Here is a 24,220-nt window from a genome sequence, read left to right on the forward strand (position 1 = left end):
CCCTGTTTTAGCAGGGAAGAGTTCTTATAGCTTGATGAGTGTCTTCAGATTTGAATACCTATGAGAAAACCTGTGCTAAACAAACCATAAAACTGGAGTTTAGGATTAACTGTAAAATCAAATAAAACACCCAGACTCAGTAAGCAGCAGACATGAAAAGAATGTGGTGAGGAATTCAGCTCAGGGGAATTTACTGATCATATCTCTCTGGAAAACAAGAAAACAAGGGCTACAGAAGACTTGACTGGTATGTGTTTTTAGAACTCTATTGAGGGTTAGCATTAGCCAAGAACAAGTGATGTGTTTCACTAATGCAAAATAAATCAGTGCTATGAATGAAAAGGGGCTTTTGTGACAGAGCAGGGCATCAAATTTTGGAGATGTCTTCTTTCTCCTTGCACATGCCTGGTTTGTAGATGACTCCTCTGTTGTCTCCACCTCCCTTTCTGCAGCTAAATTAAAACAAATTTATTAAATAACTGTAATGCCAATGAAGGAAAAGCACAATTAGTTACTTAAAGTTGTCCATTATGCATGTACGACATTCTTTTTCTCTGTACTAGTGCAAATGTCACGTAGCTTATTGTTTCAAATATTTCAGGAGACCACATCTTGTATGCAAGGTCAATGCTGAATGCAAAGAGAATCAGGCTGTAGGAAAATTTGTAATCTTAGATTTTTTTCCTGGATTTGACTGTGTCAGCAAACAGTGGCTTAATGATCTTTTGGCAGTACATATTTATTCATCTAAAATGTTGTGACCTTTGGGAAAGGTTTTCCTAAAATTCTATTCTCCTTGTTTCACATACTGATCCAGGGAAGGATCCAAGAAGCAATTAGGAGCAGCAGTGCTAGCAAAAAGAACAAGAGAACAAATGGCATTTGAGAAATAGAAAAACTGGATAAGTTTTTTATTGACCCGGCCTCATATCACACAAGGAAATAATGTATACAGTGATAAAAACAAATCATAGTTTGTAGGAAGAGATCATGTCTTCTAAAAGATCAAACTTTATCACCATAAAAAAGGTGCAAAGTTTTGGACACGCAAGCACTTCCACGTGTCAGAGGAAAAATACGGTTTGAATTTTTTTGTGATATGATAGCCAGACATCTTACCTTTTCCTCTTCAGTAGCCAGAACGCTACTGCAAGAATGACGAGAACTCCCAGAATGCAGGCTATCACAACAGATAACACAAAACCTAAGAAATAGAGGGAAAACATGCACAAGTGTTAATACCATCGCCTTGAGTGGAGAAGGTGAGTCTCTGGTCTGTCACGATGTTTGCATTCTGCACCTGCAACCTTTCTACAGCCTTGTCACACCACTTTGTGACTATGAATGGGCAGCATTGCACAGATATTTTCTGGAATGTCTCAGTCCCACAGCTGGCTCCACAGTTCACAGTGCTGTAACATGAGACACATGTTGAAGTCACAATGCCAATGTGGAGGACCTGGTACAGCAGGTCATAGCAGGAGTATGATTTTTATGCTATATAAATTAGAGCTCATAAACAAGCCCAAAGAATTAAACCCAGGCAATCAAGGACATTAAATTCAATGCCTTTTGTTCTCTCACAGAGAGCACTACTGACTGTGGACAGCTGAAGAATTATATTCTTTGCTGTTGAGAACATTGCTTAAAGGCATCAAAGGTAAAAATGAATTCAGGATATTGGTATGAAAAATTGAGTGATCTCTTGTTTGCATAAAGACTTAAGGATTACCATAATGCTATATTTTTTAGTTAGCTTCATGTACACTTTTGGCAGTTAAGGTATTTTTTATTTATTTTGGCTTCCACAAAGATCCTGGAGGTGAGCTCCCTTTTCTTAACTGTATTTTCTTAATTTATTTACACATTTTTAAAAATATTTCCTCAAATCATTAGTTCTCACATTAAGAAACATCAGAGCACTTTCAGAGTCAAAGTGACAGGTTTCACGTATTCCATCTAAATATTTTCTCCTATTAAATCAGCCGTCGATGAAACACAAATGTAAAATGTGGAGTTTAATTGCATTTGACCCATTAATTTGAAGTCCAGCTGAATGGAAGAAGCTTGCAATCCATGGAATTGAAGAGGAGCTGTTTAATAAAAGGTGAGTTTTGTCATAGTAAAAGTGGCAAATGGACACAAAAATATAACACCAAAGAGATAACTGTAGAAATAGAGCTTGTAGTTTGAAGGGAAAGGGTAGGGAGCACTTCTGTTTGATGAGAGGATCTGCTTAGAAAATTTAGTTAGATAGTATTTCAGCCTGGTACCCTAATCAAAACTAGACACGAGTTCCTGTTTAACTCAGGTGGTTTAAACATCGTAACAAATTCCAGCTGCATTTATATGAAGGGGATTTTATTGGAATAAATTGCTGATAGACAAAATACATTACAAACACACATGAGCTTTGCTGTGTAATCCTTAAAGATTAGAGGCTTTTTGAAATGTGGTTCTTATAAATAGTTAGCATGAATTTAGATGCTCATTACTGGCATCAAAAATGTGGATGACTGAACACCTCAGTCATTTTCAATTTTGCTACAAAACACAGGCCAGTGGCCCCATCTTGTATCTGTGCTCAGGGGAAGGTGGCTTGTCAGTGATAAGGCAGAAACATTGCTCTGAAAACCTGCTGGGTAGGGGCTTAGGTGTGCACAACAGGATTTCTTATACAAATTACAGTGGTTGCCTGGCTCAATCCTTGACTCTCTGCATAGCCTCTCCTTCCCTTCTTAATAGGTGTGCTCTGTTCCTATTTGAGATGCAGCTGACTGAATCAGGCTGGGCACTTGCAGCAGCCAGGTGTACTTCATTGAGCTTTGACAGGAGCCATTTTTTCTTATTTTTCTTTTTTTTTCCCTTTCTTTCCTTGTTTTACCCTTTAGGTGAGGGGCTGCACCTGTGAGGGAGCTTTTCTGGCTGCAGTAAGTGGAATGTGAGATTACAGGGGCAATGAATACTCTTTTTGAAATGGGTTGACCATTTTTTCTATGGTTCACTGATAGAGTCAATGAGCTTTTGTAACTTAATGTACTTAGACTGAATGGGGTTTCTATTAAAGTAGCACTGAGCAATGTCTTTCATAGCCATAGAGACCAGCTCTGGGGCATGAATAGCCGCATGGGCAATAACCCCTACAGTTTAACTCTGCTAAGTCATGCCAGTTTTAAAGATACATTGAAAATGTTTTTATGTCTGGTGTCATCTCTGCGTGGGAGCCAATATTGTGCCTTAGCACAGAGAGAACCAAATGTTATTATTTGGTTTGGCTCTGGCTCACAGCAACAATTTTAAGAGTCACATCTAGGTCAAATTTTCCACCATAAGTGAAAATAATAATGCTTACTCTATTTCTGTGAAATGTTTGGAGATTCCTAGATGAAAAGCATAGTGTCAGGTTTTCAGTTACTGGCTTCATGGGTTGTGACTCTCTACCTTCTACTATTAAGTACTGAGTATGATTTATAGAGGGAATATAGTCAGATGCTGAGAGGTCAGTTTAAAAAGCAGATGGAAAACTGCATTTCTCATTTCTCACTGACCTTTCAGACTCAGTAGATCAATGGCTTATAGGTGTTGTTAGGAATTGACAACATACCCTTGCCAAGCCCACTAGGTATTGAATTGTGATAAATAGAGGATGAGGGTAGAAAATGTAGAAGTTGGATTGCTGAGGATTCCATGGTGAACCTCTTGTAATCACAAGGGTGGTGCTCACCCTGGAACTTCTGGTACTTCAAGAAGCATTTCTGCAGAGGCATTGCTATTGTAGATTGTGCAGGGATTTAAGACCTGCAGAGGAAGCCTTATTCTCAGAAATGTGGAGGCTGCATTGCAAATTCTGCTGGTCGAAATCATTGCATATAATCTGGCTTCAGCAGTGATTTGAAGAAGATTATTAAAATAACCATTCTGAATCAAAGTAGCTCTCTAGTTAGCAGCGTTTGAGACTGGAGGTTGGAGAAGAAAGCTTTAACCCTCTTTGTGGTCATTTAAGAATGCCATGCAGGGCATTTTTCTGGTTGGCCAATCCATAAAAGCAGAAAAAAGGCTGATGTAATCTCTCTTTCATTATTCAGTCATCTTCTCATTTACTCAAAATATTGTTTGTGCAACTAGTATCAGTCTGTATATTAATCACAGAGATGTTAGGAACTGTTGATAATTTGGTAAACTTGTAATCTTCTTAGGTATTATGTTTAGAATCTAGCAACAAGAGAACTTCTAGTGTAATTCTCATTTTAAGAGATCAGCCAACTTTTGGTGACAAATCTAAATCATCACTGATTTCAGAGAAATGTTTTGCCCAGGATTTGTTTTGGCTGATCTCTAATTTTCACTCTTCTTCTTTATAGCTTTCTATTAGAAGAGATACTTTATGAAAGGGTCTGTCTGCCGAGAGGAATGGCTAGAATAGCTACTGCAGTGTGCCTGCAGGGAATTGTTTCTGTTGTGTCCAAAACAGACAATTTGTGTTTTCTGTTTTTTTCATCTAAACAGTAAAGAAAATGGGATGCAAAGTTGAAATTATGTGCTAACACATTTTATTAATTTGAAAGTTTACTTCTTGGCTAATCTTTTAGGTGAAGTCTGCTGTTTCTTTTATAAATTTTTTCATGTCAAATAGTGCAGTGGCTTGCCTAAAATCATCTGCCTTGAGTGTACATGCCAGCTTCACAGATGCTTAAGAGTATATATTTGCAGGACAACAAAGAAGTTGGAACAATACATTTTGCACAATATACTGAAAGGTTTTTCTGTGGGGTACAGCTCAGCTTCTTACCACAGATGCAGACTTTCAAAGCCCCCCACCAAATTTAACGTGTTGTCATTGTGTAACACTGCAGAGTTAAGCTTTTGAATAAGTTCTTCCCCATATAATGTTGTTGGTTTTTGGGGTTTTTTTTAAATTTGTAATACTGAATCATACAATCCAGTGTTATGAATTATATTTATTTGCCAAGTTTGAAATCCTCAAGGACTTCTTCTGATTCTGTGTAATTTCCCCAAAACAAGTGTCCCTGAAGTTGGGACTCCCAACTACAAATGTGTGGTCTGCATAAGATCAAGCCTGATCTTGCTGAGAACCAGCAAATGTCACTGGTGAGATAAGGCCATCTTAAGCACTTACACTGGCTGAAACAGCTCAGCTGTGGAGCTGTTTAGGATTTAGAGTGACAGCAAATACTTCTGCAAAGCATGACAAGGCCAATCATGTCTTCCTTCTTTTATCTCCTTGTCTTTGATCAGAAGGGTTGCAAGGCTTCCCTGATACCCACTGTGGAAAAAAATTCTTGCCTACCCTGGCAATACCTCATTCTTGTACAGTTGCCCATGCACCAATGCAATATGAGAAGAAAAGGCAACAAAGTGAACTGCAAGGAGATAGCTGTGTTTTGTGGTGCAGTTGAACAGGGCTGATATTCCAGTACTTCACATTTACACAGATCACTGTGCACTGTTTCATTGCACAGAAGCATTCATACAACTCACCTTCATGGAAGGAGATAAAAACCAGTCTTTCATGGAATTCCTGAACATTTCTGAAGTTATCAACCATTTCCAGGGGTTTTGGGTCATCACTCTCTGTGCAGTACATTGCTGTTTCCAGTGCCAGTAACTATAAAGGGAAGCACCTGTTCAGCTCACAGAATACTGAGAAAGCAGTGCCAGTGTGTGATCACTGGGAGTGTTTGGAAAAAAGAAAAAGGTGTAGTAAAAGGGAAGGGGATACATTAATACATTAAGTTTCCTGTGGCCGGTGAACCCAAATACAGAATAATGTTTCAACAGTGTGACATCTCCAAGTCTATACCTGTATGTTGTTTACATCCTAATGAAACTACTGCTTACTATCAGATTGTCCGCCAGGAAAACTCGATGGGAGGAAACATGGTAGACTTTTTCAGCATGCTCCCTCCCCGTGGCACAGTCTAACTCCTTTAATAAGTAGTGTTAAAGGCTACTTTTTGAAAAAGCTCTTTATTTTGGTAGAGACATGGTCTGACAGAAGCTGAGAATGTATTTTCAAAACAAGGAGCTTGCAGTAATTTGATCTGAGATTTTTTTAATAATATTTTCCCCCGTGTCTATAATTAGGTGAATCAGAAGATAGTGATTGTGAGTTTATAGTCTAGGTAAGTGGCCACCTAAGAGCAAAAGAAATTAATTAGATAAGCACAAAAAATGTAAGTTGGGAGAAAAGTTAGGGAAGTCAAGATGGATAAATAACACAACACAAGCTTTTTAGAAACTTTCCAACCCACCCAAGTCCATCAGGATCAAAGTAGCACCAAAATACTTGGTGAATAATGTTCAGACATGGAGCCCAAACAATAATCTGCAGGTAACTCATGGAAAGACTTAGAGCAGGCACTAAGTACATAATGAAAATCAAAATTCATCTCACTTGACTGGGATTTTTTTCAAGCTGATACTGTACCAATTGCTGTGCAGCTGTCTGTCCTTTGTTCTGGCCAACTGAGAATGTGCTAACAACAAACAGAATGGGATATTGATTTATGTCAGTTCTGTACTGTTCTTCCCACTTAAAGGATTTTAGCAAAGGTCACCGTTCAGTTTTACAGGAACATAAGAGAAATCCAGGAAATGAGAATATGTATTTACTGTTGTTCAGCAGACACTAGTCAGGGAAATGTGCTCTTTTGGAACTTGCCTGCTCTTGAGAAATTTTAACAGGGTGTCGGAAAACTGTCCAGAGAACGCTTGGGTAGCAGGGAGGAGTTGTCAGCGATCCTTTGTAGCGATAATACTCATCCAGTCTGTCAGGAAGCAGTTCTTGAACATTGAAACCAGGGACCAGGACCTTCTGATCTAAAAAAGGGGGTTCGTGTTAAATATTGCATCATGACTACACAGGTGAAGTAAATTTGCTTTTCAGTAAAGTAGAATATTTTCAGTGTCATATCACTAGGAAAAGAAAAATACCTTTTAGCAGAGGTGATCCCGATTTAATAAGGACTACAGCCTTTTAAGCTTCCTATGTACAAATCTTGTCTGAGACACCAAATCAGAGTCCTCTAAGATCGCAATATTTATTTAAAAACACCATATGGAACAAAAAAGGCCCAGTCAGAATCACAGGGGGCATGTTAGCCATACGCTCTCCCCAGGAATGCACTGCATTTGGAAGCTTTTCACAGTCTGTGACAGATTTGCGTGGGATCTCTGGACTGTTTCTTCAGCCAGTTCAATTCCTCTCAGGGTGACACCTGATAATCTCAGTCATTCTCAATCTGATTTAGCCACTCACCCTTGTATTTCACATTCCGGAAGTGCCTGAAGATCCTTTCATAGGATGGGCTGAAGGGTCCAATCTGCAATGATCATATTATCAACAGCTGCAAATCATGAGTCTTTGCTTCTGGCCTGTCCTAAGGCAAGGGCTTCCACTGTCCAGACATTAATATACTAGAATGGCATAAGTATTTTATAACTCAAAACATTCCCTCTGTCCTCAGAGCCATGATAATATTCCTGCTCCAGGGCTATAATAGCTTCTATGTTGTATTGCTGCCTTTATAACAGCAGTGCAGGCCTTTTGTGTGCACTGACCCTATAGCCCTTGCCTGCTCAGAGTGCTGTGCAAATGAAGAGAAGCCCTTTCCTCCGAGAGCGTTGCAGGCAGAAGTTCTCAGATGCTGAGAAGCTCAGGCTTCTCAGATCATCTCCTGGTTTCCCATCAAAGCCACATTTTTCCACCAACAAACATTTTTATTCTGCTGTTTCTCACAATCCAGGGAGGTAAAGAATGAGACTCTTGGGTACCATGGGGCCACAGGCCTACAACTCTGCTATCTGACGAAGACTCATCTATCACACAAGACTGTTTTTCAACTGCAACCAATAGCTTTTCAGTCTAATAATCAATGCCTTTTTTATTAATTCTTCAGGGCTGGTGCTGAGCAACTCCTCTGGCAACCAGACATAGTAAACTGGCGTCCTTACATTAACTGTAATACCCACACCAGCTGTCTGAAAGGATTTCCAAGACCTAATCTCCATTGTTCACTAACTTGATTTTCAAATACCATGCTTAGAAATAACCAGAATCCTAGTGTAACAATACTCTGACATTTTTCACAGCTACAACTTCCAAATGAACTGAAATTTAACACAATTACTGTCAGAATCTTAGAGTTGCTAGGAGTGAGTTTGGGTAATATCAATGCAAGCTTTTTTTGCTAAGTGGAACACTTTACTTTTTGATGGAAATGTGGAAACTTGTGGGTTTGCTTTGTTATACTGCAGAAAATCCTCACATTTAAAAATTATCTTTACAGTTATCTTACTGAGGAGTTTTAATCCTCAAGAAGAATTATATATGTACAAGCTATTGATTTTTTTTTCTTTTTGTTTAAGACCATTTTTATCTTCGTATGTGGGACTTAAGAGAGAAAAATTGGAAAGGTGTCCTGACATCTTAAAATGTCACTGAACATACTCATTTTCTGTAATCTGTGACTCAAAGAATCTGGGAAGTTAGCAGGGAGAAGACTGTGGTTAAATCCTAATTACATACAGTGGTCAAAGGCAGGGTTGTGCTTGCCTGTGCCTCTCTGCTGTGTTCAAACTGCTTCATGCTACAGTAGGCAGCTTTGAGTGAATGAGCTTGAAATTCACTGTTGCCTCTTGTCTGATAAACACTAGCAGTCATTAGTTTGTAAATGAATACAAAAATGGATTTAACATAGCTGAAGATAATTTACTAAAAAACATGAGGAATACTCAGAATTCCTCATTTTGTGGCATTTGCTCCTGGATTGATATGTGCTGCTAGAATCTGCCCTTTTTTTTTTTTTTTTTTTTTTTGTGAAAGAGGAAAGGAAAATCCTTTATTCAGCCACTGCATTTATTATTATTATTATTATTATTATTATTAATAATAATAATAATAATAATAATAATAATAATATAATGTAGGTGATTTGGTACATTAAAGGTCTCTCATAACTGAATGATTGAAAGCATATTCTAAACAAACAGAAAATAAAGATCCTGCATCCTACCTCAAGGAGAACAGCCAAAACAACCAGTCCATCTGCTTTGTCCATTGCTGCTGTTATATCTGGGTATTTCTCAGAGTTGTAATGTACAATATGCAGCTACAACGGAGGAGATACTTTGTTACAATAGCATCTGGGTCACACATTTATGTTTCACAGTTAGAAAGGACCATGCAGCCACCTCAAGATAAGACAATGCAGGAGGGTTCTTCAGTGACATCTGGATGCAGTGGTAAGATCTTTTCAGAGAAAGGCAGAAGGTCCTGGGACTCGCAGCCCTGCTGTGGCTGAGTTACACACAGCCCACACTCCCCGACATGGTAAGGGGAGAAAGAGGATTCATGACTTCAGCTTCAAGGCATCTTTACTGGAGTGTTATGCAAGCAAATTATTCTGGCTAATTTATTTTTCTTAATAAGTTTGAGGTAAATATCTGATTGGTGCTGCTTATCAAAATCTATTCCCAAATCCATAATTTAGAAATTAGAAAAGATAAACAGTTTGTCACTTGCAAGTGCGGGCTGTAGCCACAGGGAATATGTTCTCCAGCCAGCTTACTCCCTGAGACTGATGGGCAGTCACCAGAGGCTGCCCTGAATCTCTACGGAGACCTTCCCGGTGGCGCTGCACACAGGGGCTCACAGCTCCTTGCAGCAGACGGCTGTGGCGTGGGTGACACAGCAGCAACCCAGTATGAGGCACCGAGGCTAAGGAATTGAGAGGAATCACTTGTTTGAGTTCCAAGGAAGGCTTGTTTCCCTAGAGCAGTCAGGGACAAGTGACAATAACCGAGGGGAAAAAACTGCTTTTGTGGAGGGGAGGGAATAAGGGGAGGAGACAACCTTTTACCAATATGAAGGCATTAGGGAGGAGTGCAGGGTGAGGGCTGTCCAATAGAGGCCAACAAGGGGAAGGAGCAAACCTTGCAATCCAATGTTGCTTCAGGGAAGGGATGAAGGACAGGGAACATTCCAGAACAAAAAGGGTGTGCTATCTTTGATAGACGGAGGATTGACATACACTTGGTGGGAAAATCTTGGGGTAGACAACTCAGGACTGAACCATCAGGGAAGCCAAATGGGGTACATGGAATGAACCATTAACCTAAAACAAGGAATATTTAAAACCTACTACAGAAGAACAACCTGTAAAATAACAGACTACCATAGTTACTGTACAGAAGAAGGTGAGAAAAGGTAAACAGAGCAGCACTGTTGTACAGCTAAAAATTACCTCAGGTGACCTGGTGCCAGTTCTGAGTTCAGAATCTAAACTCCAACTCCCTGACTTAGTACATCCGAATCCATTTTTATCGTCGTTGTTGTTGTGCACAACCCTTTTTTTTTTTTTAATATCTCCAGATCGTAAATACTTGGCTTAGAACCTCACAACCTTTTACAGTCATTTACCCAAGACAGAGATCCCACTTTGAAACAATAGAACCTACCCAATCTTCTTTGCTTCCCCCGATCTGAGCTGGCCTGCATTACCTCTGCTGCAAAATGCTTCCCACTGACGGTGTGCTCAGAGCCTTCGGACTTGTTTCGGTTTCCCCAGTGCAAGTGAAGCTGAGATGCAGTGTATTCAAATGGGAGGTTTCTGATGGACATAGCAGGTGACAGATACATTTTCACTGTAAGCAGATCAAAACCAGACAGGAACAAATGATACCACAGCTCTCAGGAACAGGACAAATAAAAATACCAAGTCTAAGTATATAATATATGGATCATGAAAAAAGCAGATTCTTGACTCAAATCCATCTCAGTCCATAGTAGGAGATAAACACTTCTGTTCTCTTTAAGCCTTTTTTGGTAGATCAGGATTTAGAACATACCCATTTCTATTTTCCTAAATACATGAATTTTATGTGACAATTGTTGCTAGTGGAAGTCTTTGAAGAATGTGAATTTATCTCAGACATTGAAGAGACAATCATTGTCAAAGCAAAATTTAAGCTCATGTATGTTCTTTCAATCCCCTTAATAATGGTTGAAAATGGCTTCATAAATTACTATTTCTCATGGTAATCTATATCCCATGTTATATTGAACTCTGCCGCCTCTTAATCTTCTTTTAGGGACACAGGATAAAACCAAATAAACTCCTCCCTTTCCTTGCTGCTCCCAAAATCCAGAACACTCATGTTGAGCAGCAAGATAACCCTAGGTCTTAAGAACAAGCATCTCCTCTCTTGACCTGCTGGAAGGTGACATTTTATGCATGAACCTCCCTTCTCCTCATTAAGGCTTTTGGGTGGGGAAGGCAGGCTGGCTTGTTGGGGGTTTTTTGTGTAAAAATTATAGTAGTAATTCTCAACCTAGCAGAAACTTCTCAGTTGTTCACTTGGAGCATTTGGTACTTCCTAAAGCAACGGCTTATGTCGAGAACACATTGATTGTTTTGCAATTTATCTGTATTATTTTCCAGACTGAATACAGTTTGGTTTTGGACTGCCCTGGACATGTTTTTCAGGGGAAACAAGGCTCAAAACTGTAGTGAAGTAACAGCTGTGACCCTCTGTATTTTTAGACTCCTACTGAAAGGGGTTTTTTTTTTGAACTCTACTATTTTCAGTGTAGCTGATGTAGGTGATTGTGTCTGGATGAGCTGGCTGGTGGAGAACATCAAACATCATGTAGGAATGACTTGACAGCACAATACTAAGCATCCTACTGGTTTAATCTAGCTGAAAGAGAAGTTAGCAGCAGATGGTATAATGATCAGTCCAACAGAGGCTAATTTTTTTGTTACTCAGAGGTAATTAATTTTTATCTAAGTGTGGTTTCTAGAGTAGGATGCATCTCTACTGCTTTCTAGGAAGGCACTCACCTTGGAAATTAATTCCCTTTTTCTTGAAGGTGTTATACTTTTGTCTCGACTTTCTTTAGGAAATAATCAAACTTCATATTTTACAGGTGAGATCTGACAGTGGTAGTGACTTAGGTTCTCCAAGGAATTTGCTTTTACCTGTGTGACTGTTTTGGGAGGGACAGGCTCTCAGTGCTGTTCTTTTGACTCCTTCTGCACTCTGGCACCCTTCAAGTACACAATGACAATATTTCCTTCTCTGCCTATTGCCTGCCACATCAGCCTGGTGGATTCAACTGTGACAGTCCAGTCTTTCACTCAGGACTGAGAAGGACTTTTAGGAAATGAAGGCTCACAAGAAAAGGTTGTTCCAGCCATTCCTAGTCTGAAGCAACCTGATTTTAAAAGAGAAATTGATCAAGAGTAAAACCAGGAGTCTGTCCCAAGACGTTGGCCCTTACTGAAGAATGGGCTTATGATGTTCAATTGAGCAGGTCAACTTCACTGAAAAAATTATTAAAAAAGTGATTCTTGCATGTTGGTCAATTCATAACCAAGCATGCGAGGTCATTTTATAATGGAGGTTATTTTGATACTTCTGCAATAAAGGAGGATACAAAGAAGGAAGGCTTTATAACTATTCTTATTTCTAGTCTTCAAGTGTTTCAGGAAGGAATGAAAAATGGTAGGGCTGACTCACTGGTATTGTATATTATGTTATAGGAGACCTTTATGAGACAGCACCATCTCTGCCTTTACCTACTGTACTGGCACTGATTTGGGGCTGCTGTGGGGAGGACTTGTTTGTACACCTGTTTGTAATTATTTTTCTGTCTTCTTACCTATCACTAGGTATTGCTGTCTATCTTACCCTACACTAAAGAGGTTTCTATCTCTAGTCAAAAGAACAGAATGGTGCTCCTACTTTTTTTTCCTCTTCCCCATACCCTCACGTAATTCAGTTGAGCTGCTTTGAAGAGACCTATTGCTCATATGTTATCAGTCAATCCCTTTTTTAGCAAAATCACAAAGTCTGTTTCTGTTTCAGCGCACCTCAACCAAAGTAATAAAAAAACCTTGGGCATTAATTCTAATTAAAATTTGACTTACTGGGAATCCATTTGTACTTAGTACTTTCCCAGATTTTTCTAGCCTGTTCTGTAGATGTATGTATGCTGATATGAAGGCTTTCTCATCTGATTAGCAGCTTAATTTAATCTGATAATCAAAGGAGTCCACCCATGAAGTAAAAAAAAACCCAGTGAGTTTCTGCAGCTCTTTCTTTTACCATTCCTTGCTGTCCATGAGCTCCCTTACCTGAATGGCCATTATTGACCAATGTAAACTGGTCAGTGGAGGGCACATTGTAGCCTATGAATTCTAAAGGCAAGAGATTAGAATCATACTGGAGAATAGCTTTGTGGAAATCAATTGGTGATTGGAATACTCCTCCACAAAATGGGTATTTCTTTGGCCAGGCCTTCTCTCCATCAGGACCTGTGTGAATTAACAGAGACACATTTGTCAAACCTTCACTATGCAGTTAACACAGAAATTCTCCTGTGTCAGCCTTCACAAAAAATTTGGAAAAGAAGCCTTTTCTGAATTTTTAGGACTTTTCTTTTTTAAAAAATGACCTCATTAAAGTGGAGGTAATGAAGGGTATGATCTTTTTTCTGAGGGTGTTGTGACCTAGGGACAGGTCTGATTATATCAGACCCTCAGACTTTTCCTTACTATACAAACTGAATGGCACTATCTAAAGGGATTTCATAACCTACAGTGAAGAGCTAACTTGCAAAAATCAAAGGTGTTATGGCAATTTGACCTGCAATAACTTACTCAAACTCTGGTGAAACTTTTCTTCACCACAGCCTTTTGCCCAAGGTAAGATCTACAAAGAATAGATAATATCAAGAGAATTTTAATTGTGCCTTTGCTTTAATTGCACGTTAACAGCTAGCAGCTGTTTACAGAGAGTAGGATGAGATGATTTGGATTTAAATACCAGAAGAGGTACTTGCCACTTTTGTTTCTCCTTGTCTCTGAACATTCATGATTCTTTCCAAGGCAGGAAGGTCCTTAGGGATCACCCAGTCTGATCTGTGTAACACAGGACACTGGGTCTCCCTGGATAAATATCTACTTCCATAAGGCCATTTTTTTCAGAAGGGAATAAACATCTACTCTTCCTTTAAGTGTTGCAGATAAAAGATATTTCATTAGTGCCCAATGGATAATTACTCTCCTTGGCAGCTTGCTTTTCACTGTGAGCCTGCTGTTCCCATACTTTTTTTCCTCATTGAAGTACTTATAATATAGAGGATATAATTTCTCACTTCTCCTAAACTTGAGTCCCTTGAGTCTTTGATTAGAAGGCTTCTTTTCCAAAACTATAATATTCCCAGTGGCTTCTTTGAGAATCAGGTAATCAGTGGCAAAGCCAGTTCAGGTATTTTCTGAAGGAAATTAACAGGCAGGAGGATATTATTAGCAGTTCACCTTATTTACATGAAAGACAATTGCCAAGTAAATGGATAGTGGGGGTGAATATTTCTTAAACATAATACATATGACAGACTCAACAAGATCAGTTCTGGCACTTAAAGACAGACTTACTGTCTTGGTAAAGCTGTTTAAGAGTATTCAAGACATAGGGTTAGCAGGTGACGTTTGCAGTTTGGATACTCAGACTCAATCAGTGCTTTTCAGTATAAATAGGTTTTGTTGTTGCTGTAACTTAAATTTTTTACTCCAGTTCACTGACAATGACATAAATTTCTTTCTTCTTACGTCCTTGTGATACTATTTTAAAGTTGCTGAAATGATTTTAAAAAGCTAATAAGTGTTATGCTGACATTATAGAAGCCCCTCCTGTACCTATTTTTTGCAAATAACAAATACATCCAGAAGAGCATAAATTCCATACTGTGGAATACATACTAAAGACTATTTCCCAGGAAAATATGCATTAGGATATACCAAGAAATGACAGTTTCTTAGGTTCAAGCTTACTGTGCAAAACAATTACACTGAAATTTAACAGTTTTCAAGGAATTAAGATTACAGCAATGTCAGAAAATTGGTGAGAACCCTTTATTGTAAAAAGACTTCAAAGATTTTAAAAGGTTTGATAAGTTAATGAGTTTGCAAGAAGATTTTAATATGTTACATATCTCAGCTTTGGAGACTTGATAATTAAGTAGGTGATTAATATATAAAATAGAAGTCTAGTCCCAGCCAGGGACTCATGAAGTACCAATCATTTTTCAGTACTGTGTTTGGATGACTTAAATGTCTAGAAGAGCTGGCAAAAGAATATGCGAACTTAACACCTACGTTGCCAGTTCAGAAGGAAAGCTTTTGTCTTTTCTATAAAATGATGCAGCTATCACAGTCTTTATGTACCTTGACCCTTTTCTTGACATAAATCTGCAACTCCACTCACAGGCCTTTAAGCTATAGAACATTTTGCTTGATTCTCATTCCTGCTCAATTTAAAAAAAAATGAATAAATAAAAAAGCCACAAACCAACAACAAAACCACCAAAGACCTCTTTTTTGGTACAAACCCAGTTTTTATAAAAGTTCTGTCTTTTATCACAGAGTCTTTCTAATTTCAGTGCCTCAAAACTCCTGTCTCAAAAAGCTGAGCTCACTGCAGCTTAGTTTTGCATATGTAAAATTGAGATTTCCAAGGTAGATAAACCACCCAGCTGGAAGGCATTTCTCAGTTAGGTCTGCTGAAAATGTATGATTGATTGTGAACCAGATTTTCCTTTTTCTGTGCCAGTACACTCAGAAAAAATCAGTGGAAATCACATTGTGTTTATAAAGGCTTTGTCTGATCACTACTGAATAAAGAAGAGCTTGTGCATGTCAGATTGGCCTGTGCTACAAATCCCAAAAGATATTAACAGAAGAAGTATTGAAAAATTATCTTCAAAGTTAATTTCCTTTTTGAGTGACACATTTGTGACCTGGGCATTTCAGAAATGTTTGCTGCTTTGAGGATCCCACCAGGACTGTGTCAGCAGAGCACTAAATGTACCATAGGCCTATTCTACCTCCCCAACACTCTAATTCAGCTGTTGGAGTGAGCATATTAAGGTAGGGAGCTGCTGGTGCCAGTGGAAGTCAGATCCTTCCTGCTACCACTGCTCCCAGTGCTGCGAAGAGCATTCCCTGCCCTAGGGGGTGCAAACTCAGGCTGCTCAAATCCAGCTTGTGGATTGCTTTGCTTGACACAAGTTTGCAGGATCATGTTCCCATACCACATTGAAAATAGCCCTGAGCCTGACTGTGCCCTCACAGCTATTTAATAAAAGATGTCCGTAAATAAAGCAGGAACAATTTTCTGGATTTTCTGGCTGCCCATTACCCAGTGAGCTGAGCAAAACACCCTCAGCACCAAGACTGCATGTGTCCATCGTAACATTTCCTTTGACAGTTTTGTGCTTTCCAGCCAGCCCCAACAACACTGGTGCTGCTGGGCAATGCAGGACAGATGTTCCTTCATGAACAGTGGTGTCTCTTCCCAGGATATATACATTGGCCCATTTAAGATAAGGAGAAAACAGCCCTATGAGACACCAGTGGTACCAACAGACTGTTGCTCTGATGACCAATTAATATTCGTGTTGCTCCAGCTTCTCACAGTCTATGCTCTCTTGATCTGAAGTAATGTAGTAAAATACATTGAGTCAGTAACACAGGGAATGCCTGTGGTATTTTTGCAGCCAGGCAGAACACTTTTCCCTGTTTTCAGCCAGGTGGAAGCTGTAAAGCTACCGTTTGCCCAGGGCTGAGGTGGTGGCGAAGGCTGAGCCCAGGTTCCCTGCCATGGTGACATGACCATGTGGTTTCCATTTTGCTCAATGCTCAGTAAATACCATTCTGTGCACACAGAGCCAATATCTGTGTATCTTTCACACGTGTGTCCAGAGGGAAGCTTGTGAGATAGAGGAATTGCCAAGGGCTGTAGCTGTCGCTGTTACTGCATTGAGAAATCTGGGGCATGTTCTAGTGTGTTCACTAAAGCTGGCATTTCTGAAGGGGAAATGGAAGGGTCTTATCAGAGGTTCTCAGCACACCACTGACCTGGAGTATTTGGCAGCAGCAGAATAAAAGAGTTTTCAAGTACAATTAGCCTGATGTCTATCATCAATAGTTCTTGTGCCTGCATTACGGTATGAAGTTGTCTCTTCACGTGCTAAAGTACATTAATAATTCTGTTGGCACTATTACTGCTAAAGTGTGTTAATAATTCCGTTGGCACTATTACCTTAAATTTGTCTGCAAAGCTAGTTTTCTCCATTGTAGCTGCCTGTTCACTCTGAAGGGATGATTCTGGTTTTCTGAATTCATTCCAGTCCACTTACAGTAGAGAAAAAGAGCCAGAATGCAAAGAATTGAAGCCTAACATCCACTTCTACTGTTTTTTTTTCTGGGGTAGAAGACTTCAGCCTGCACTTCACAGCCAAACAGCAGGATTGCCAAAATCTGCTTGCATATGCTGTCCTGAGCTGCAGGGTGTTGGAACCACTCTTTCAGCTCTTTAACTGAAAATGCTTTCCTTATGATACACTTGATGTACTTTGTTGATCTTACAGAAGGTAAGAGCTACATTTCAGAGAACACAAAGCAAGCCTGTCACCAGGGGTGGAGAGCTCAGGCCTCACAGCTCTGTGGTGTTTCCTCCAGGCTCTTTTTCTTGCTCTATATACAAGGGTAGCAAAACCAGGAAGAAATAGCATTGCTGTAGTTTGGCTAAGGAAGAAGCAAGCAGGAGAGGTTTAGCCTTTATATTTGATGTATCTAATGCAGTAGTTTCCGTTATAGACAAGGTGAACTCTCATGTCGTTGGAAAACCTATGCTGAATAGATAAGGCCTGATCACATGCGGTGTCATCTTGCTTTGTCACTCTGGCCTGAGATACTAACACTGCATCAACACTCAGTTTTACATATTGTAAAATATGTAAAATACTCAACAAATAGAAATCTCTGACAATGAGCACTCAAATTTCTCCTCCATCCTTAATCTTGTACCTTGACCCTCATCTTGACATCAGTCTGCACTGTGGTTATAATGGCTTGATTTCCTTTCCATTCCTATTGACTTATTTTCAGTGAGAGGCACTGCAGAGTGTTTCAGGGGTAAAGGTAAACAGTGGAAGATTTAGAATGCCATAAGGATCAGTAGAAAAGTATGGAGGGGCTCTTTCCTGGCTTAGCACAGTCTCTCTAATAGCTGTTTTTCTCTGTAGGGATCAATGCTCTACCTCTGCTTTTCTGTATATTCTGTACAAATTCAGTTGCCACATCAGTTTTTTGAAGTTACTTTTATATGTTTGCTTTCATATGTTTTTCTAGATATGTTTCAAAATCTATAGCTGAAGGGAAAAGATAATGTTTTGTGAACCTTCTCTTTATCCTCCTTACATTTAGAATGTCAAAATCAGACTGCAGTATAGAAGAGCTTAACAGGAATTGATGAAGTTGGACACTGAAAATAACATACTTTGAAATCAACACTAGTACCCAAATTCCTAGGAAGGGAGAAGTAACTAATTTAATCTAGAAAGCAGGGCAAAACTTCTGCTTTCATGGTAGTAAAAAAAGTCTTGTTTTCTTTACTAACCAGCAGGGTTAGATTTTTCTGATGGCTGCTGTCAAAGTGGAAAACCCAGGCTTTTGTTAAAGCCATGTCAAGCTTTTTCACTACTGGGAATGTGAGGTCTATGTGTGGACACTGGCAGATAGACACGCAGCTGGCAGTTCTCCTGCTTATATGAAGCCAGTCAGGTAAAAAGGAGCACAGCCAAAAGGAGGAGTTTCTAGCAGCAAGTTCAGTCTCAGAGGTTATTTGTGTTGTCTTGGAGCAGCACCAAAAACTTAAGAACAAGCATTTTTTTCTGAGATTCTCCATACTGCCTACTTCTGTGTGGGTATTTGGCATGTAAAATGCTACTCTGAATGAGGAAATACCTGGCTAGAGATTTGATCAATTGAAAGAAAAACTCTAGATAATTCTTTCTTGAGCAGCCACCAGGTCCTTCTCAGTTAGTAGGTTACTAAAATGATTAGTTACAAATTAACACTGCTTTCCTAAAGGTGATTTATTTTGCTTTGTCATTGCTGGGATCTTTGGGGACCTGAGTGTCCAATAACAGAATACAGGTGACTTACTGAATTCTGATTCTACTTTAAAAAGAAGACTCATGTGGGTAGGGAGAGAATTCTCTTTGCAGTTCTGGGCTGGAATGTGACAGCTGAGGAAACAGAGGGCTTCAGGGAGCATCTGCAGTTGTAGGGCCAGCTTTAGTCTGCTGAAAATCTTGTCATTCCACAAGAAAATTTAGAATTCAGTAACTGATTCTCACCTAGATATGAAACCTGGTGGATGAATAACAGATTTCAAGAAAATTGACCAGATTCAAACCTGGGTAAGGATTGTGACCCCAGTAAGTACTCACCCGAATACATTTGGTCAGTTGTCTTTAAAGCACAGAAGAAAGCCATAACTTTGTATGTTTGAATTAGTACTTACCAATATAAGACCATTTTGATGCTGTTTAAAGAAAAAGGAAATATTACTGTGAGTATTTGAAATTGATCTTACTCTGCAGAGAAACAAATTGCTACTTAAACCCATGTATTGAATGTTGCAATACTTTTGTCTATTGTTCTAGTCCCAGCTGTTGAACAAAACATAGAAAAGCATAGATATTTTCAAACTTTCTGATATTTTATGAACCTTTCTCACTCAAATTGTAACTATAATTATCCCTGTGATCCTGCCCATAGGGGTGAATTTCTTGTGGTTACTTAAGTCTTGGGGCAAGACTGTGATGTGTTCATGCTCTTATTGACCATTAAAATGTGTATGAGACGTCAAAGTGATGATTTTTATAATCCACAGCACCCTTAAAACAATCACTTTTAAGCACTTACAATATTTTGGTCAGTTATGCCACTTGACACAAAAGTGAAATCTTCAAGTCTTTTGCTAAGTGAAGTATTCCTTAACCTGCGAGCATTTTGATGATCTGCAGTTTGCTACCCTTATGACTTTGTGGTGAGCATAGCTATAGAGCTGCTGTAGGTAGGCCTGAGGCACTTTTATAGTAATTTCATCTTGGATCTGGAGATGAATCAATGACCAGATGGCAGAAACTTCTTGATTTTGTCTGAATGAACACAGAGAGCTGCCAACCTCAGACCCTGAGCAAGGTTTTTATTGCCAGCCAGGGGTCAATATACAAACCATGAAAGGGGCGGGACTGCTGGGGAAGGAGTCTCAAGCTGTTGTATTTTCCAGCATCACTCTCATTACATGGTTATGACAATGGGAAGATGCCAGCAGCTCACATCCCCAGCAGCAGACAAAGAACTTAATGTTACAACTTACTTGAATATTTTTTTAACCAATCACACAAAGCAAAAGCATATTGACAGTAGTTCTAACCAATCACTATAAGCACACATACCTTTGGTTAAAACAATGCTTGCTTATTTCGAATACAATACCTGCATCTAAGCATTAAACACAATGCACAGAGCTCCATTATTAAGCTTAGAACTTCCTAATATCTCACTAGATATATTTTTCTGTAGCTTAGGGAGCTATTCTAGCCAAGTGGTAATACACAAACCATTGTTCTATTCATCCTTACTTTCTACTTCTTATATAACTTTTCTGCTGACAAATCTTATGGCCACTGCTTAGCTCTAATCGCAGTTCTGCTGTCTCTGAGGCCTGCCTTTTGCAGCTTTCCCAAAACCCTCTGATTTTAAGGATTCCCACAGTTGCTTTTATTCTGCCTGGTAATGAAATGAGAGTCAGGCAGACTGTCACATGCTGTCAAATTGGAGGATTCACATCTAGAAGTGAATACTCAATGGCTTTATGTCTGTGAACACTCTCCTGGTTCTTTGTTAATGTTGGGATGAGTATTGATTAGTAACACAGTTACGTACCCATGCATGGCAGAGGAGGTTCCTAGAGCCAGTGTACCTGCATTTTACTGATCAACAGCCAGGGAAAAAATACATTTCCAGTGCCACTTGAGAGCTAGGAAAGTGTGAATGGTTGTAGGTATGATAATCTACTTGGAAAGATGTCTGAGACAGGCAGATACTGTAGCTCTTGCCATTTCTTAACTGGATCAGGTTCCAGTTAAGTCTGAGACAGGCACTCTCTAGAATTCCCTTCAGGATGTATCATAAAATGTATCTTTTCAACAAATCCTTTAAATTCCAAACCTTTTGTATGGTCACAGAAAGCACATGTAAAGCATCAAGCTTTATTTATTCTGTTGTTCTGGAAAGCGTCAATTTCTAGGAACCTCTCTCCTTCAGGTGGAAGATTCTGCTATAGACTATAGGTATTTTTTCAGAGGACATATGCACAAATTAAGAAGATGACTTTAAAAGTTTGAATTCCATACATTTTGCTGCTTATGCAAAAAAACTAGTAAAATGCTTGTCCTGGCAGAGCTCTCCATGAACCAAAAGCTCTGCATTATGTTTGAACCTCCTGGATTTTTATCCCATGAATATACATGCTGAGTAACACAAAACTTTAGAACAATTCCCCTCATATCCTATAATAACACCAGGTAGGTTAAAATTAGTTTGAAAAAATGAAAATTTATTATAATCAGCTTGAATAGATTAACACTCACTCCTAAAAAGAGAGGGAAGAGTGCCAACCTCCTGAAACTAGTCTTTTTTCCAATGTATGAGAATGACTTCTAGTGTGTAGGGTGCTTTACAGAGATTGATTTTTTTTTCTCTCTGGTTTAAAAATAAACAGGCAGAGGGAAAGGTGTGATGCTTACACTAGCTCTGAAAGGACCAGTCTCCGCTTCATTTTCTGAGAAATAAAAATCACAAAGTAAAGCATACTGAGCATACAAGAAGTCTGTAATGCCACTAAATGAGAGGACAAATTTCTCTTCCCTGTATAAGTCAGAATACCTATTCTGAGAAATTGAAATAAGGATACTAACTGCAAACAATGGCATACTGCAACAATATACAGCTTTGAGCATGATGGAATAGTAATAATGAAAGGATGCCATTTTTCTACATAAATGGCTGCCTTAAGGTACAAGAGACAATAAAATAGAAAGCTGAAAGACTTTACCATTCAACGCCGCTTGCATTGAGAGCTGTATCTTTAGGAAGAAAATAAGCACAGTAGCCACTGTGACTATACTGAAGCTCTTGGCTGACATCTCAAGGAAAGACTTATAATATTCCAGCAGTTCACGGGTTTCTTTGCACTCTGAAGAATTCTCTTGTACACATGTGGCAAATAGCAGAATGCACACATACAGAGCTTCTACTAATGAGTTGTTGCCCTCCTCTCCCCTTTTCTCTCTCCTTGCCTTTAGGACTGCTTTTTATAAAGCTCCTGAGACTCAACCCAAAACAAATGATGTAATCAGACCTGCCTGTATGTCAGAACACCCTCAGAAGACTGATCATATCCTTCATTACCTCAGTTTTAGTGAGGTCCTCACAGGAAAGATTCTAGCACATAGGGAATTTAAACATGGAACTTGAGAAGTTATTTGGCAGAGACAAAAATGCTTTCAAAATCTGTACTCCTATGGGCTGTACCACAGTAAAGTTTCTAGCCTGTTTCAGAGTCTCCCTCAGCTCCCATTTTTGGATCACTCCGATCTAGTATAATGGCCTACTGTGAGGACGGGAGGGAAGGGAGGAGAAGTGAGGCTCTGTATGGAACTGGTAATAACTCAAAGGGACCATGGACACTTCCCACAAAAACTGTCCAACTTGTCAGGAACAGATTTTTTTTTTTTTTTTTTAGCTGAATGCTCTTGGAACCAGGAGGACACATAAAGTAGGGAGGACTGAAAATTCATGAAGCAATAGTCCCAGAACCTGGTATTATTCAGGACATGTATGGAGAGGGATAAAGAGGGGCACAGGGTACAAGTTAATGTCCTTGTCTGTCAGTGATTGAGGAATAAGCTCTTAAAGTGAGGATAGTGGAGGAGCACAAGGTAGGATTGAAGAGATCATTGGTTTTATTTGAGTACATTATTTATTATAATTGTTATTAACTGCTATATATCAGTAAGAGCTTTATCATGTATTAGTACTGATGGTCAAATTTTATTTTCAACATCTTTATTTATCAGCTACTGTGTAATTGCTCAATGTTATTAGACGTGCTTATTTTTCCCTACTATTTAGGAAGTTGACAAGGGAAAGTTAACTGTAGCATGGCTCACTTCTGTCTAGGTCCCAGGCAGGGCCCTGCTGTAAAGCATGGTTCTGGTCTGTTGCTACTCTTCATCCATAGCCCAGTCCTCCCGCTCTTGGAAGAGGGAGTCTGCAAGGAGGAGCACCAACTAATTAATGTCCTGTAGCCTTTTAGAAAGCAGCTGTGCTTGAGAACACGTCCTCTCATACTTCTTGTTAGCATTTTGTAAACCTAGATTGTAATTCTGCTTGTTTTGGTTCAGACAGATGTAATCAAGAGTTAGAGAGTGTAAGCTATAGTGAAAATGTTTTTAACATGACTTCACTAGTGCCATTGTCCAAAGCAGAGGGACACTGTCTACCAAATGGGTACAAAAGGCATAATGAGTGTGTTCAGCATGAGGGCTATCAGCACACAGCTGTTGCTGCATGCAGGACCTTCCTAACCTGGTGGAAATTTGGAAACACCATTTTGTAGGTTTCTGTAGAATAAGTGGTTTTGTCATCAGCCTTCACATGTTTGACAAGCTGCTAAGGTTGGTATCAAGAGCTGAAAATTACCTGCTCTACAAAAACACCATGTTGTGTAGGAGTGTACGGACTGAGCTGTCTGCCAAACTGTATTTTCTTATCTCCTTCCTTCATCTTTTCTGCCAGTGTTCTTGAAACATTCACCATGGTGAAGTATGCTCTGATTCTTAGAATCCCCCTCAGACCATTTTTGCATTTTCATAATCTGTACCTCTCCTCCCCTAGCTCCTGCTATAGCAGAAATAATTTTGGCTTCACACCTATGGGAGGAATTCCAGGGAGGGCTTGTGCTTTCAAGGCTGGCTGGAGCAAAAGCTCTTTGCTTGCAAAATATAAGCCATGGAAAAAGAGAAAAAAGTTCCCTGGGAGAGAGAAAAAAAACTGCATAGGGATTGCATTTTATTCTGGCTTTAAGAAATTTTAGGTTACTAGCAGTCGGTTTTCATTTCCACACCAGGCAAGGCAGAGACAGAGCAGCATTTTCATGGATGGCATTGGCTCATAAGAAATAGTAGATTTGCAGCCTGAGTGTGAAAGGTCAGACTGAAATTCTGCAGTGTGGGTTTATCAGTCTTTAACTTGCAATGCTCTGTAACCTTGGTGGT

General features: G+C 39.3%; 1 protein-coding gene and 1 long non-coding RNA gene across 6 annotated transcripts in view; one reads left to right on the top strand and one right to left on the bottom strand.

Annotated features, from left to right (window-relative positions):
* Positions 1–250: 250 nt before the first annotated feature.
* CA12 (carbonic anhydrase 12) lies at positions 251–22,222 on the bottom strand. Of its 3 annotated transcripts, XM_064388907.1 has the most exons (10): positions 21,997–22,222; positions 19,396–19,416; positions 13,161–13,340; positions 10,523–10,665; positions 9,036–9,131; positions 7,280–7,343; positions 6,683–6,840; positions 5,500–5,626; positions 1,120–1,204; positions 251–452 (listed from the first exon to the last, which is right to left on the bottom strand). In XM_064388907.1, exons 1-10 carry the CDS (start codon positions 22,085–22,087, stop codon positions 368–370), a joined length of 1,050 nt encoding a protein of 349 aa, XP_064244977.1. In that variant the 5' UTR covers positions 22,088–22,222; the 3' UTR covers positions 251–367. The 3 variants fall into 3 exon arrangements, 1 of the variants encoding a protein (XP_064244977.1); XR_010347552.1 differs by lacking the exons at positions 5,500–5,626; positions 6,683–6,840; positions 7,280–7,343; ... (3 more) ...; positions 19,396–19,416; positions 21,997–22,222 and adding an exon at positions 1,301–1,447 and having other exon boundaries at positions 399–452; XR_010347553.1 differs by lacking the exons at positions 251–452; positions 5,500–5,626; positions 6,683–6,840; ... (4 more) ...; positions 19,396–19,416; positions 21,997–22,222 and adding exons at positions 722–851; positions 1,301–1,447.
* LOC135280701 (uncharacterized) overlaps positions 1,493–24,220 on the top strand; it is a 35,853-nt gene continuing 13,125 nt past the window's right edge. Inside the window, exons 1-4 of one of the 3 annotated variants that reach the window (XR_010347554.1) lie at positions 1,493–1,660; positions 1,986–2,107; positions 9,192–9,264; positions 11,951–12,420. This is a non-coding gene — a long non-coding RNA (uncharacterized LOC135280701). Of the gene's footprint in view, positions 1,661–1,985; positions 2,108–9,191; positions 9,265–10,393; positions 11,909–11,950; positions 12,421–24,220 lie in introns of those variants that run through there. The other 2 variants (XR_010347556.1, XR_010347555.1) reach the window with 2 other exon arrangements.

This window comes from Passer domesticus, chromosome 14 (assembly GCF_036417665.1).
Source record: "Passer domesticus isolate bPasDom1 chromosome 14, bPasDom1.hap1, whole genome shotgun sequence".
Classification (NCBI taxonomy): domain Eukaryota; kingdom Metazoa; phylum Chordata; class Aves; order Passeriformes; family Passeridae; genus Passer; species Passer domesticus.